Below are 16403 nucleotides of genomic sequence, written 5' to 3' on the forward strand. Positions count from 1 at the left end.
GAGTCATTGTCTTCCCCTGGAAATGTTTTGCAGCTTAAAATCTTATTTCAGAATATTTGACTCATCGCTCTATAATCTATGTGAAACATTCCACTGTCTCCAGGTCTCTTTCATTTACCCACATTCCTATTTTCTTACTAATTATTAGACCCACTCCTGCATTACCTCTGTGTGAGTTTGTATTTAAAGCTATGCACTCACCTGATCAGAAGCACTGTGCTTCCTGCTGCTGAACTTTGCTAATTCCCACTTTAACTTCAACCAATCTCTCTAGCTAACTGGTTAAGGGATCTAACATTCTCCAGTCCGACCCTTAGAATGCTATCCGGTCAAGGATCTAACATTCCACTTTCCGACCCTTGGAATGCCAGGGTGGTTGTTTATTTTATTTTATTTATTTATTTTTTTCATGATGACAACATCTTTCTGGGTAGTCCTCACCTGCAGATCTGATTGGATGACTACTTTACCTCTGGAATCTTTTACCCAAGTGGCTGTCATTATCATTACGCCATACAATAGAGTTGCATGGTTTCAGGAAAAGTAAAGGCTTTAGTTACACTTTATTTCAGCCATTTGTAGTACAAAAATAACAAGGCATGTTGGATAATGTTACGAGGCCAGATCAGTCAGTCATCCAGATTATTGTTGCTGCAACTACTGAAAAACCTGCTGCTCCTTTCAGGAACCACAGAGTTGTCTGGCCTGTCCACAGATACACCTTGGGAAGGTGACAGTTCATAGTGGGGTTGGGAGGGGAGGAGGAGGGGAATAAATCGTCATCCCACAAGTGAATGAAACAAGAAGAAATGTTAGTATATGACGATTTGTGACTATTATAATACCAAGATGCACATAAAAATGGTTATACAACAGTGAATTACCTTTGATGTTGAGAATATGGTTTGGTGTTAAGCCGCCAATTGCTGCGAGCTAAACTTCTAAATATCATCGCACAGAACCAAAGAGAATCTGGATAGTGGCTTTCGGAACATACTTGAAAAAGTTTTCATGGAGCCTACAAAGCACAATTAATGGACTCTAGAGTCACCTCAGTTTGTGAAAGGAACTGGAACTACTTTTTTTTTAAGTGACTTAAGCAGTGGCTTATCCATAAATGCCTGTATAACTTGGAGCTAACATGAATTACAATGTGAGCCACACTCCTCTCCTAGCAATAAGGTGTTGTACTAAGCTGTATGTAAGAGAAATTTTCCACATTTGAGTAAATTATTACATCATACTGTGTGAGTATAATGATTGTAGTGAAAATTGTGTCTGATGTGTCTCAGATCTGGCTCAAGGAGCATAAGTGCAGTGCTTGTTGTAACACAAATCTTTGATCATAACAAGATGAGTGAGTGTGATGCTTGTTCTTGTCTCTAAATTCTTAACATAACTGATCATTGAGCTCCGCAACTGTAGACAGTGGAAACACTGCCACAGTGAGACCTACAAATCGGGTGTACAAAAGGTTTTATTCATCATTAGTGGACCATTGAAAAGGTGTAGGACAGTAAGTGCTCTTAAAATCTACGTCAAGACTGAGGTTAAACAGTTATTTATTTGCGCTAATGATTGACATAAATCACAATAAAATTAACAGAGAGTGAAGTCCCTTAAAACACAAATCAAATTTAAAAATGATTATCACTATGGGGAGGTATCAAGAAATATGGAAGACTGTATGAAGAAAGTGTATGGGCAGCTTGCAAAATGAAAGTTAATGATACAACATGATGCCACAAATTATAGCCAAATCAAGCAATACAAGTTGCATTCCGAAGTAAGCCAGTAACAGGTGCTTAGAATACAGATCATACTACCACAATCTGTGACACTTGCATTTCTCCAATTCGGCTAGCATGCACCAATCAGCAGCAGATGGTGGCCAAAAACGATTCCCTGTCAGTGACAGCCCTGAGACCAATGTCTCTCTGTTCCAAGCTGTTGCCAATGTGATAGACAAGAATATTGCTTATTTCAGGGGGGGGGGGGGGGGGGCACGGAAATACAGTGGAAATTCCCACTCTTGGCATGGAAAATTCAGTAATAAAGGTGAGGATGGTGTCAGCATGGAGCAGTGTTTCTTCAATTGGTCAGGCCCCTCACACCAAGTGCAGTGGTGGGGTGGCTTAATTTGATTGGAAAACAAAAATTTTGGAGTGAAAGCAACCATTATTCTCATGCTAGCCTCACAGCACTGTGCCTTCTCAGCCCTTGAGGTTTGTGCAGAATGGAAAAAATGTCAAACTGAGTTGCTCTCAAGGGACAGGTGTAGAGGCATGGCACCCCGTGCCCACAGCTAGGCCAAGGCATCAGCTCTGTCTACAATAGCATGAAGCAGGCAGCAGCATTACTTTCATGAAAACTGCCCGTCTCCTTGAGGAGGCACACCTCTTCTAATGAGATTCACTAACTGTTTTTCTGCTGAGAACAGGGCCCTGAGACCACACCATCGGTGCACTATCCCATCATGAGAAACACAAAGCTTTTCTCCCAAGCACATGGGCCTAGTATTCATAATGAATTAAAGAATACCACACAGCAACATGTGACGGTAATGTCATAGTAGAATAGTGTAAAAAAATCAGCACAAATAGTGCTGTAACTTTACTATGGGATAATACAGATCTAAATGTACATGTGATGTGTATTCCCATAGTGTGCTCAGTTTTTCCATGGTGACCTTAAATCATACTCCATCAATTTTGCAATTCACTAAATTTATCCTTGCTCAGCAGTTCAGTTCATGTTTCTTCTTAAGCAATAATTTTACACTTCTTTGTACTATCTTCTCAACTAATTTCGTGTGTGTGTGTGTGTGTGTGTGTGTGTGTGTGTGTGTGTGTGTGTGTGTGTGTGTGTGTGTGTAAATATTTTAGTGCCTTTATCATCTTGTAATGCTACAATAGCAGTGCAATTATATAAAGTCAGAGTAATGTCAGGGACAAACACAAACTTTTTTTATGTTAAGCTTTCTGAAGTGCTAATCTTACAAATGGATCTCAACACTTTATCCCTATTCTTTTCTTTTATGAGACTTGGTTTTTGTTCAGGTCCTCCTCTCAGAGCTCAACTACATGCAAGTAGACATCCTAGCAGTAACAACAGTGATAGTAACAATCGAGAATCATCATTAGATGATTCAGGGGTAGTTGATGACCATGAAGAGGATGTTACATCTGAAGATGTTGCTCAGATGCCAAATGTTACACAAGTGAGTATTTCATTAAACATTTTTCTAGCTCATAACCATTAGTATTAATTTTTTTAAAGTTTAAGATATGGTTTGAAGTGCAATATATTTCCATAAATGCTGAACTAGTTATCATATCTGAAATTGATAATTACATGATCTCATGGTATTTGATCAACTGGAGGATCCTGGCATTAGATTAAATTTAGAGGGACACACATACAGGGAAACTGAACTTCAAGAAACTGTACATAGAGTCATAAGTTTACTTAACCTAAATATAATTCCAAAATCTCAGTATTTTGTGTATATTTTATATGTTCAAATACATGCACTATTGCTATTGACACAGCTGTGATGATTGATAAATAAGCACCATTTTGTCTCTCATAGTTTTAACACTATTTTTGTCATATATAGAAACATCAGAGAGTGAAATTTCCATATACAGTGACTATACTAACTGGCAGTAACAGTCAACAAATATTTTTGACATAAAGTGGTGGCTGTTTTACTTTGTCAAAAAAATTAGGAAAGTAACACAGGAAATGTTTTCACTAAAACATACTACCAAGAGAGGGATAATATGAGATGGAAGTACAGTAGAACCTCTGTTATCTATCCTTGATTAACCTACTCCTTGGATTATCTGACTGTCCATCTGCACTTCACACTGAACAGCATGCCAGCATTATCAATCGATTTTACTCCTGTAACAACGTGTCCAACACTTTGAGTCAAGCTCCTTCAGAAACATAAACATGTCAGCACTTCCTGATTATTACAAAGCTAAAAACAGTGCTTGGGTAAATGATATAGTAATTTGTTTAAAGAACAGTTTATTGATGCATTTGTTGTGACCGTTAAAAATACTTGAAATCAAAAAAACTACCACTATATGCAATTGTACTGCTAGAAAACACCACAAGCCACCCCTCTGAGTGTTAACTTCAAAAAGGTGACATAAAAGCTATGTTTTTGCCCCCTCCACCGTGTGACTTCAATAATGCAACCAGTGGACAAGGGTGTTATTGAGTCTTTAAAACAACATTACAGGAGGAAATATGCCAGCGTTTTGTTAGAGAAAACAGAAGAGAGTTGTGATTCTTTTGAGGCAATGAAAAGCGTCAACATAAAAGATACAATTTACACAGTCGCTCAAGCTTGGGGATACTTAAGAAAATCACTCTACAAAAATCATGGAAGGATTGTCCTAGCCTAAACCAAGAGCATGAACTTCCAGCAACAAATGAGTCAGACACTGCAGATTTAGTCACAAATTTTCAAGCTCTCCAGAATGAAATCAAGCCTGCTGATGGAGAAGAATGGCTTGCAGAAGGTGACATTGCTGCTGTCACCAATGAAGAACTAGTAGATGATCAGATCATTGATCTGGTTTTGCAACAGTACAGGTATAGTGTTGAGCAAGAAGAGTCAGATGATGAAGAATAGAAAGAAGACCAAAGATCAGCCACTTTGCAGCTAAGAATGCATTCAAGATTGTCCTCAGATCCTTGGAACAATAGCTGACCACTACTTCTATAGACATATTGTGAGGAAAGAAGCGGTGTCAAGCAGTGTGGCAAAGTCAAGGTTGGAGAAATAGGAAAAAAAATTACACTTTTAAATAGATTTTCGGTGTCAAAAGTTTTCTGTTTTTCTTTCTCTTTATTAGAAACATATGTTTTTTACTTAATTCTGATTTACTACATCATTTGGAGCTCTGTAAATGACTTGTTTCACTTACCTCTGATTATCCCACCTTTTTAGCTTTCTGACCACCATTTGGTCTTGAAACTGACAGTTAATCGAGGTTCTACTGCACAGGCCAAAGAGAATAGTGGAAAGTAGAAAGTGTGTATTTGGTATGAGTATTTTCAGTTAAAAAGAAATATATTGTCATTGATGCACAGCTTTAGCCAAGTAGCTCTTCCTATTGTGTCTTGTGCCAATCATATTATTTCTTCTTCTTTCTTCCAGTTCCTGTAGAAGAAAACTTTTAAAGAAATGTCTAGTTTCACTGTTTCATCATGCTTTAATTTCAACCATTGACATGAATTACTGTTCAATCTCATTTGTGGATGTAGTCCCATAATTGTGTACTTTAATCCACAAATCCTCTAACTGTGTACAAGTGGGGGGGGGGGGGGGGGGGGGGGGGGGCAGCTTGCACATACTTTACTTCACTAAAGTATTTTGTTGATTCCTAAGAAGACAAGAAATTCATTTTTTTTTCTACCAAGCACAGTGTGTACACTACACTTTTTAGCTTTTGTAAAATTGCATTACAATTTTTATGTAGTTTCGTATTAGTCACTGTCCTACATTAATATGAATAATTTTCAGAGAGCCGAACCTGTGACAATTTCTTTGAGTCCAAAAGAAGTTAGAGTGATAAAATGTAATGGTGTCAGCCCAGGCCATGGCCCAAGGAATCACCTGTATACACTTCCGCCGGATTACCTCTCACACATTGTGGTTCTCGGTAAGTGAAATGAAAACAAACTAAAAACTGGAATTTGTCATATTGTAATGCATATTTTTTTCAGCACAGTAGAATGAATTAAAAGTTTGTGACTAATGTATATTACCAATTTTTTTTTAAACACAGTTTCACTAATTAAATGTAATCATTTTATGATAAGTTTAAGGATAACAAAATAAGAATATTATTCTTTTTGTTTTTATTATTTACATTATACTTTCTCATTCACTCAGACCATTTTTAATGATGTAATAACTATCGATAAGATACAGTGTAAAAAGCTAGAAGTGGACTCCAAACCTTGTCTTTGAATTTCAAAGGGTTTCCATGAAGCCTGAAGGAACAAAAGCTCAGGTATAGATGTAATTTCAATGGAACCATAACAAACATCAGACCTAAGGCCAGAATTAAATTTATGTTACTCAGTAAATTTAGTTGCAATCAGGAATGAATGTAATGATGCATACAAAGAATGCAAGGCAGGTAGATGTGAAAATTATTGCATAGTCAGTCTAGTACCACATGTATCAGAAATACTGACAAGTTCATTACTGAAAAATGGGAGGGGAGACTGAAATAAATTGAGAGGGCTAGTTTAAGTTTGGGAGGAATAGACACTTGAGAAACAGTTTTGGTACTGCTATTATGAGGGCTATTTGGAAAATAAGGAACAATCTGTCATGAAACAGAAACCACAGTGAAAATCAAAACTGTTTTATTTGTGACAGTTAGCTACAACTTCCAGCTAATTCTCTACTTAGACGCCACTCCAACTAAGACATCTGTTGTACTGTTGTACGGACATTCCAATACCCTCATCATAGAAGATAGCCTCCTGTTGCTTCCTACAATTTTCTACACTGGACTGCAGCTAACTGCCTTTGTCCAAATGTTGTCTTCATTTGAGAAGAGATGAAAATCAGAGGGAACCAAGTCTGGACTACGTGGTGGGTGATCAAACACTTCCATTCAAAGTGCTGAAGGACCATCCTCATTGCTCTGTTGTCTAGACATATTTACATGCTGGCTGTGCACCCACAATTGAGAAGAGTGACTTGATGCTATCTACGGGCATACTAGAGACACTGCCCAACACATCCGTCCAAAGTTTCATTGAACTTTTGTTGTGGTTTCCATTTCACGACTGGTCAATCCTTACTTCCTGAATATCTCTCATAATAACTGAGTCTTTACAAAAAACAAATATACAGACAATGCTTTTATAGCTTTGGAGAGAACATTCAATGGAATGGAATACGATGTTTTTCATTTTAGGCAGTGTGGTATCAACTACAGTGACAGCAGGTTAACCCATTCTCTTTATGTTAAGCCGACTGATAAAGGCAGAATTGGCAACATGGTACAAGAGTCAGCAATCAGTATAGATGTAAGGTAGGTTTGGTCATTGTCACCACTGATGTTTAATTTGTATACTGAAGAGGTAATAAGGGATCTAAAAGACTATCTCAATCTGGGCACTGTTGTTCACATATAGAAATGTGCTAAATGCTTAACAAAACAGAAAATATGCTGTTTGATGGATTTAATGTACACATAAACAAAAAGAATACTAAGGAAATGGTGTACATGGCAGGTGGATCTGCTGGATGGCTGATCATTAAACTCTGACAATAATATATTGAAGAGTGGAATGAACTTTACTATCTTGGAATTAGAATAGAAAAGTAAAGGTTTAAGAATAACATAGCAGCATGGATTGCACCACTGAAAGGGCTTTCTATTAATACAAACACCTGCTAACATTCAAAAATATAAACCATGAGACTAGTTAACACATTCCAATTTAAGTTGTACTGCAAGTTCTATGGTACAGATGATATGAGGAAAAGCCTTACTCTTGCCCAACTACATTTTCTTTGCAATAAAAACAGGCTAGCACAGGATAAAGAACTGGTTTACAGAAATTGCAGAGCATTTGGACGTAGGTTTTAGTGCAATTAGTTTGGCAAATGTGCTATTTGTGTTAACTATGTAATTCTGCGGAAGTATTTGATGCTGAAATTGACCAACACATTGATTTATTTGGCACAGTCACATACAATAAGTGAAATAGTTCATAATCTGTCCATGCTGAGTCAGAAGTTCACTAGAGCCCAAAACAGAACAAAATAGTTAACCATTTATCCAAAGCCTAGTCATTGTACACAATAGCTATGTAGTGTTCTGGTACATATCTTTTGGGGTGCAACAGGCAACAATTGAAATGCATAAGTAGCAATAGTAACTATTTGTTTATTAACTACGAAACAGAGCTGAATAACCATTTCTGAGGGCCATCATCCATGATTGCAAACTGAAAAGTCAATTGCTCACAATGACAAGGTCCATGAAGAGCTGTAGTCAGTGCTGAGCCATAGGGTACTAATGATGATTAGTGAAGGAATCCAGAGAGGCATAGGCTCATGGATGGTTGAGACAAAAGTCCTATGAAGGGCTGAGCTTGAGTGGATCTAAGGTGCAGATCCGGTGCTGCAATGCACTCGAAGGCAGCTGACAAAAGTCCAGTGAAATACTGCTCTGGAGAGCAGCTGTTGGAAGTCCAGCAAGTATCAAACAGCAAGTGCTCATGATGAGGGTGTAGACAATTCCATTTGATGGGCTGCAGGTGTGACCGGGGTTGAGGCCGGAGTGTGCACTGGCTACAGAGTAGTCAAATGTTGATCTGAATACCCCTCTGCAGCATTTCATGGTGCACGTGATTTTGCAGAAGCAAACTGGTGCTCATGGTTGCAGCAGTCTGTACCGCAATATGAGTATCACATCAGCAAGGCTGGTGCCACCCAGTGTGAGGAAAGTTGTGTGAGGCTTGGTTGAAAACAGCCTGGTGAGTTCTGTTGATGTCTGCCACCTCCCAGATTAGAATTACTAGAAGTAGTGCCTGTGGTGTACCTGTGGCACACATCTGTAAGAGTGGTAACCATGTCACAAGGTAGCAGCCCAGTGTATACAATAATATCTAAGTCCATAGGCAAGGCAGGTTTCCTCAGTTCATTCACCCAATGTCACTAGCTCCTTGATGATGTGAAGTTTCATAGCTGGCACTTGTCCCTATATATTGCCCACACACCATGGTTAATGGCTCCTCTTAACATGTTGTGAGAGTGCTTCCTAGGATAGGCACAGTATCCTGCGAGCACCTCCTAGCTCAGTGTGTCAGTGATGGTGATGTGTTCATGTCGATGTCTGCATCAGAGCCTGAGTTATCATTAGGTTTGGGTACAAGATCTACAATTACTGAAAATAAATTGTGTACTAGCAAATAAATGTATTAAATAGTGGAAGTCTATATTTCTTTAGTGTTTCCATTTTTCAGTGGTGTTAGTATAGACAACATGTCCCATACCATCTGACACCATGAGTTCAAAAGAATTTTTCCAGTCTTTTTCACCAAAAATCTTAAGAAGTTTTGGTCATAATGTAAAACAAGTAAGTGGACTGAAATCATGCATTCAGGCTCTGTCACCATACCAGCATAAAAACAGAAGATGACAGAGAGAAGGGTGAAATACTAAGTCAGTCTTCTGTTATTGTTTCACTGCGGGAGAATGTGATACAGTCCCTTTTTTCAAATGTCATATGAAAGCTGAAATTGTACATATTGTGATAACAAATAAACTAAAATGACCAAACAGTGGAATGACATCTGTATCTGATAAGATACTTGTGAGATTCTACAGAGATTATGTGAAAGAACTTGCTCCCCTTTTTGCAAAAGTTTACTGTATGTTGCTGGAACAATGAAGCATACCAGGTGATTGAGAAGAAGTTCACCTCATTCCTGCTTTAAACAAGCCTCATAAAACAGGTGCACATAATTATAGGTATATTGTTGACGTCAGTCTCTTGTAGAATTATATAACTTTTTTGTGATTATGCACTATGACCTTTCTTGAGACTAAAATGTCCTCTTTGAAAATCAACATGGATTCTGGAAACAGAGCTCTTCTGAAACTAAGTTCGCCCTGATTATCTATGAGAGTGCCATAGATAATGGTGTCAAGGTCGATGACGTGTTTCTCGACTTGTAGAAAGCACAGTCATTTAACGAATAAAATAAGAGCTTGCCAAGGACTGGACCATTTGTGTGGTTAGATTCAGAACTTTCTATCAGATAGAACTCATCATGTCATTTTCAATGGGACAAAATCAGCAGATGTAAAAGTAACTTTAGGAGTACCGCGGTTGCATGTTATAGGATTGTTACTGTTTACAATATATGTAAATGATGCAGTGGATAACATTGGAAGTTCAGCGATACTGTTCCTAAACAATGCTGATTTCTATAGATAAATTGTGACCCCAGAAGACAAGCAAAATGGAGGGAGAGCTGCAGCTGATTAACTGTTGTAGCAAGGACTGACCATTGGCCCTGAATGGAATAAATGTAACATATTGCAGATAAGTAAGCAAAGAGTTCCATCAATGTCCTTTTATGTGATTTGTGTTGAATCCCTGGAAACAGTAACAACTTTCAAATACCTGAGAGTAACCGCCTTGAGTTGCCTAAAGTGGAATGACAATATAAAAACTAACTGTAGGAAAATCAGGCAGAAATTCACTGTAAGAATGTCTCTTCTAGCCTACCCAGTAATGTGACCAAAGTGCTCTGGACCATCTGTGTTGTATTTTAGAACAGAGAATCTGATACACACTTATTCTTTCGACATTCTTGATGAATGGTGTAAAGATGAGAGCACAGTGTGAGGAATAAAATTCTTGTAATAACTATTCATTAGTTCTTTGTATTTGTTTTTAATATACCTCAGTTGATAAAAGGCTAATGTTGGTACAACACTCTGTTAATTGTGTCTTCTCAGTTATATCACTAGTTTTTGTAGCCCTGATGGAATATTTCATTAGAGATATCCCTCAACTAATATTTTCTGACTGAAGGTCTTGTTGCTGTGAGAACTTGTCAAAAATTCTATTCCTCTTGATAACATTTTATCTCTAGCAAATAGAAATAAAAAAAAGTTTTTTTCCTTATATTATTGAGATATTCGCAGCATTAACTTTCTATGATAAACATGTTGTATATTGAGCTAAACCCCAAATATTTTGTTATTTAAAGTATACGTGAGCATAAATGAGTTTTAATTCTTTAAAACGCAAATAAGATAAACAGATCTGGAAAAACAGGTTATTCTCACTGGCAAATCTTGCTTTAATAATTAATTCTGTGTGGTTTTCAGATGACCTGCCTGACAGAAACTGTGATAAGTGCACTCAGTGTTGTATAGACTATGATGGGTGGCTGCGCTTCCAGAGTGGACTGTACAAAGTAGTACGGGATCCACTGTTTGAGCTTCTCATTACTCTGTGCATCGTTCTGAACACCATGTTCCTCGCTATGGAACATCATGGTATGAGTGAGTCTGTTCGACAGGCCCTGGACATAGGCAATAAAGTAAGAGACATTAAAAAAAGCATCCATTTAAAGGTCCTGAATGTACCAACAAAGTTGCTAACTAACTTATAATTCATCAGCCTGTCAGCCTGCCTTAGCAATATGGCTATTAATTAAACAATTAAAAACGATTCTAAAGATGACTTCTCAGTCAAATGGATATGAAAACTAAGAAATTTATCTAACCCAACAGTTTTAAAATTACTATATTCCATCATTTTTTATTTTTAAATGAGTAAAATGTGTGTACAAATAATAACAGGTTTTGTAACTAAATTATACATCTTACATGATTTACAGAATTTGGAAAAATGATACAAACAAGGCACAAGAAATAAAATTTCACTGATATTCTGCATTTTGTGTGCAGAAATTGAAACCCTAATATTTTCTTTAATTTGTGCTGTTTTTATTGGCTCTTGTTCTTTTCTTGCTCTGCTTGTGACTGCCAGTCTCTCTCTCTGTATGTCGCTTCCTCTCAGTTTCTTTTTATTCTTCATTTCAGATTGTATCTAATAAACTAACATATGGGCGGAAACACGTTTGATATCTCACTCCAACCATTAGACTTTTGATGTGACATTAGACTTTTTTTTTTTATGTTTGCCCTATACTGTTCAAACAGTATGTTGGAATTGTGCATGGGAGAGAGACCACATTTAATTATTTTCATGAGGTCAAAAAAGGAACACAAATTTTGAAAAACTCAGAAACAGATAATTTATGCTGTATCAAAAGCAAATTCACTTGAGGAGTCTATAAAAGAATGAGGCAGAATTGCAGACCAGTTCTTACCTTCAGGATGCAAAATTTTTAGTACTGCTGACAAATTATCCTAGTTTTTGAAACTTTTACTTCCTTCCTCCCTCCCTCCCCAAGAAAGGATTAATAATTCCAAAAGCGAGGATAATTTCATGTATTTTTATGTGTGCCAATTACAGTAATAAAAGTATTGCCTCCTGAAATTTAGCTCATATGTTACTTATTTTATGGGGTACAATATAGCTTCATACGGGGGTTCAAAAAAATAACAATATAGGTAAGTCTTATTTCAGATTTTGACTTGCCATGTTGGCCAAAATATAAGTTGCACCTTTAATTTTGAGAGAATAAAACGGAAAAACTCAGAGGAGAAAAATTTGTTACATTATCAATTTACAAAAACTTTTGAGAATATATTCACTCTTAATCACTTTTTGTTGTGTTGTAATGTAGATAAATTACACAAAAATGCCAGCCTTTATTGACAGTCTTCACTGATGTCACTGTTATCTTCACTACCTGTATTTGTTTCATCACAGTGAGTATTCTCATCACTCTGCTGACAAAGCATCTTGTTCTCACTATTATCCAGGGCACTGGATACACGGCACTTCTTGAATCCCTTGGCAGTAGAATGTAGTGATATTGTGTGCCCTGTAGAGAGAATATATTCACTTGTAAGACTGACTGAGAGATTTTTAATCATGCCAGATGAAACAATTGCATGTTCCCCTTCTAAAAGCCAATCAAAAAAGTATTTTTGGAGACATACCTTAAATGGCTTGTTACAGTGTCATCACACACCTACAGCTATGAAGACTAGATCTTTGTTAAATCCAGCAACTTTATTCCTTACCTCAGATGTAAGGTGACCTTTAAAGACATCCCACCCTAGTTCTCATCCAACCTTTTTCTTGGCAATGAATTGTTAAACCCATAGGGAAATTTTCCGTGGCCAGAGTTTTCTGTTTCAGAATAACAAGAATGGCATGGTGATGGGGGGTGGGGGGTGGGGGGGGGAGGTTGCAGATTTCTTCTCTCTGCAGTAACTGTTTACATCATGGTAATTTTTTGTTTTTCAGTGACAGTTGGTCCAAATGGGGAATTTTTTGCCCCTCTATAGTCCACTGTTGTATAGCTCAGCATGTCCCAAAAGACGGTCATCTGTTTGGTGTTGCCAGTAGCAATACTGGTGCTCTATTTCAACTAAGGAATGAGTTCTAATATTGAAGTTTCTATAATACAAAAATATATAGGTATATTTAGGGCTGCAAAAATAAGCCAAACCTTAATTTTTCAACACATTGGTCTCTCACGTGCATAAATACATCTTATTTGTATGTGAGTACTTGCATGTAGAAGTTAAGAGGGCCATTTCTGCATTTGGATAATGTGCATCTGGAGATTGACAAGTTTCTTGGTAAAAATCTTATGGCAGTCTGTGCTAGTGAAGTACTTCGTCAGATAGAGAGACTGTTTCTACCTGTAAACCTGCAGCATCAACCTACAATCTCACACATTTCTGTGTGTGCTATGTTTAAGATCTTCACGGTTTCTAAGTCCATTAATTATTATTTGTCAAGAGGTAGGTATGCCGTCTTTCTCTTTGTCTTGTGCAAAGTTTGGAGATTGGTCTTCAATGTGATCCAATGCCACAAATTAAAGTTGTCCAAACCATACTTTTTCCCTGCTTTATTATTAATGTGTTCTTCACATAATGCTGCTGCAAGATTGAAATTTTCATCATCATTTGATGATTTCCTTTCAACATAAAAGATATCAACAATCAAATATAATTACACTGTTACTTCTTAAACAATAGCAATATTGTTGCTCTATCTCAAACTACAAGAAATGGGTTCTAACATTGAAATTTCTTTAATACAAAAATATACAGTCATTTTTAGGATTGCAAAAATAATTCGCACCCTACTTTTTCAACACACCGCTCTCCTGCCTGCATAAATACACCTTATTTTTATGTGTGTACATGCCATATACGTATAATGTAGGACGAAAACTGAATTTTCTGCTTTAATCATCACTCTAGTATTAGGCTATACAAGCACACCTTTTGGCTCAATTCTAATTCTCAGTTGTCCTGTGTACCCTACCATACCCAAAACTTGTATGTGCAGAGGTTTTCTCACCATGGGAATAGCACCGTGGCAAAGGAACACAGGCAGAGGTCTTTTTATTAGGTAGTGTTGCTATTATTATGGGAGAATTGCTGTGTGTAAATATTATGCATATAGGAGAGAATATTAGATTACATTGAGAACTGCATTGGACCAGGAGGCTTGCTTAATTAGTCTAATGGTAAAGTGATGACATTTCCTGAAGTTATCTCAGTGCAAATATTTACTATGTGCATTGGCTGTGTATTTACCTGTGATGATTTATATGTTGTGACATTGTAAACATACTAAAAAATCTACTCACCAAGCAGTGGAAGAACACACACATAAAAGACGGTCATAATTGGCAAGCCTTCAGAGCCAGGGGCTCCTTCTTCAGGCAAAAGGGTTGAAGGGGAAGGAAGTAGTAACTACTCCTTGCTTCGCTCCATTTTAGTTTTCTACATCTTTCATTGTCTTTCCTGTCTATTCTTCACCGCCCCACCCTCACCTCTGTTACGTAGAATGCACTTAGCTTTTCACTCCTATTAACTCATGCATGACGTTTAAGCAGTAATCTCTGTCTGCATATTACCCTTTCTTCCACGTTTAAGATCTCAGGTTTTCAAATCTCGCCCGATGCAGTCCCCAACAATCAGTCTTTACTTCTCATCCCATACGGCAAGTCTCCCCTGACGTGCTGTTCTTTCCTGAAATCTTCCCCTTTTCCTAGCCCTCTCCAGTCCTTTTCCTTCACCCTTCTTCCTTCCCCTTCAACCCTTTTGCCTGAAGAAGGAGCCACTGGCTCCGATAGCTTGCCAATTACAATCGTCTTTTATGTGTGTGTTCTGCTGCCGCTTAGTGAGTAGATTTTTTATCTAGACAATTAAATAATTTTGTCAGTAATTGATTGTTTTTGTTGTTATGTAAACATATTAAGATACACAAATTTCTGATGCTGTTGTGTTCTTTCAAAGAAATAAGCATTTACCTCAATGATATAACAGTAGCAGGATCAGTACAAATGTAATAAAATTATTATGATGTAATAAAGTTATTATGTCTCCATGGCCTGTTTAACTGGTAGTAATATGCTTGAACTACTTAGGAATATAGAGAGAGTAGAGTTATCCAGAATTATGAATTGCCAAGAATGGCAACTCAGAACAGCCAGGAAAGATACTTGATAGGAAAGTAGGAGTATAATAAATTTACGAAATCTAAGCAGTGATTAACAGTCCACTGAAGTGACTCAGTTGTCCAGAAATTAGCAAGTAATAGATGCATGTGGTGACGTACGAGATTTAAGAGATGATAAAAGTTAAAGAAAAACGCATGTAAATATCTGTGAAATAATAAGACAGATATTTAATAACAAAGATAAATGTGTCACACTTTGTTTAAATGTCATCTGACTAATTTTTTAAGTATAACAATACATTTCAAGGCATTTTATTAGCAAACTTTACAGTGAGAGATAAATATATCTATAAAATCATAAAATTAATAATTTAAAATATATAGCATTTATTTTCAGTAGCATAAAGCACAATTTTTAGTGCACAAGATGAAGGAAGGAGGAATGTTACTTTTGTTTTTTGTAGCTCTACTAACTTTCTGTTTAAGGAATCAGTTCGAATTTCTGAAAAGAATTACTGTATTAGAATAGTGTGTCCACATCTTACACTGGTGCATGTGATTAGCAATAAATGGGCTTTTATTTAATGAGCCTGCTGACAGAATCTAATGAAAACATATAATAATTGATATAGAGTTCTTTATGAAAATGCTGCCTGTATATATTATCTAAACTTCAGCAAAGATAAATAATATAAGTCAATTTGGAAAGTTGAATAACGATCAGCCAGCAGGGTAACTGGCCATTTCATGGTTATAAAAGTCTGAATTATTTGTTAATTTTGGGCATTGTTCGAATTTAATATGCCTGGTATGTTTGGTAATAATCTGTGTCTGAAATTACATTTGTATGATTTTTTTCAGGTCTTCACTTCAATTTTTACGTTGGAATGCTTCCTTAAACTGCTAGCACTTAGCAAAGAATTTTTTGCTTGTGGATGGAATATTTTTGATCTTATCATCGTCACAGCAAGTTTACTGGATCTTGCTTTTGAGCTGGTAGATGGACTGTCGGTCTTGAGAGGTCTGAGGCTGGTATGGATTTCTTGAAACTTTAATGAACATTTGTACAATGCAATAGGAGGTCTCTGCCATTAGCAACAGCATATATTACATAAATATCTGATTTTTTATTGTAAATATAGCTTCCAATATTTCCTACTTAACTACTTCAATGGTCTCATTTCTTCCAACTCATTTCTTTCTATTCCCAATTGAAAGAATGCTAAGTTTAAGAAAAAGGATGAGAGGGCTAGCATTTTTTTGACCCTCTTG

General features: G+C 36.8%; 1 protein-coding gene across 1 annotated transcript in view; it reads left to right on the top strand.

Moving 5' to 3' along the window:
• The window catches only part of LOC126484672 (sodium channel protein 60E-like), a 277274-nt gene that overhangs the window by 106207 nt on the left and 154664 nt on the right, over window positions 1-16403 (top strand). The window contains exons 9-12 of the mRNA XM_050108265.1: window positions 3060-3220; window positions 5546-5684; window positions 10898-11112; window positions 15993-16163. Of these exons, the coding sequence (XP_049964222.1) occupies window positions 3060-3220; window positions 5546-5684; window positions 10898-11112; window positions 15993-16163 (686 nt within the window). The remainder of the gene's footprint in view (window positions 1-3059; window positions 3221-5545; window positions 5685-10897; window positions 11113-15992; window positions 16164-16403) is intronic.

This window comes from Schistocerca serialis, chromosome 6, assembly GCF_023864345.2.
Source record: "Schistocerca serialis cubense isolate TAMUIC-IGC-003099 chromosome 6, iqSchSeri2.2, whole genome shotgun sequence".
In the NCBI taxonomy this organism is placed as follows: domain Eukaryota; kingdom Metazoa; phylum Arthropoda; class Insecta; order Orthoptera; family Acrididae; genus Schistocerca; species Schistocerca serialis.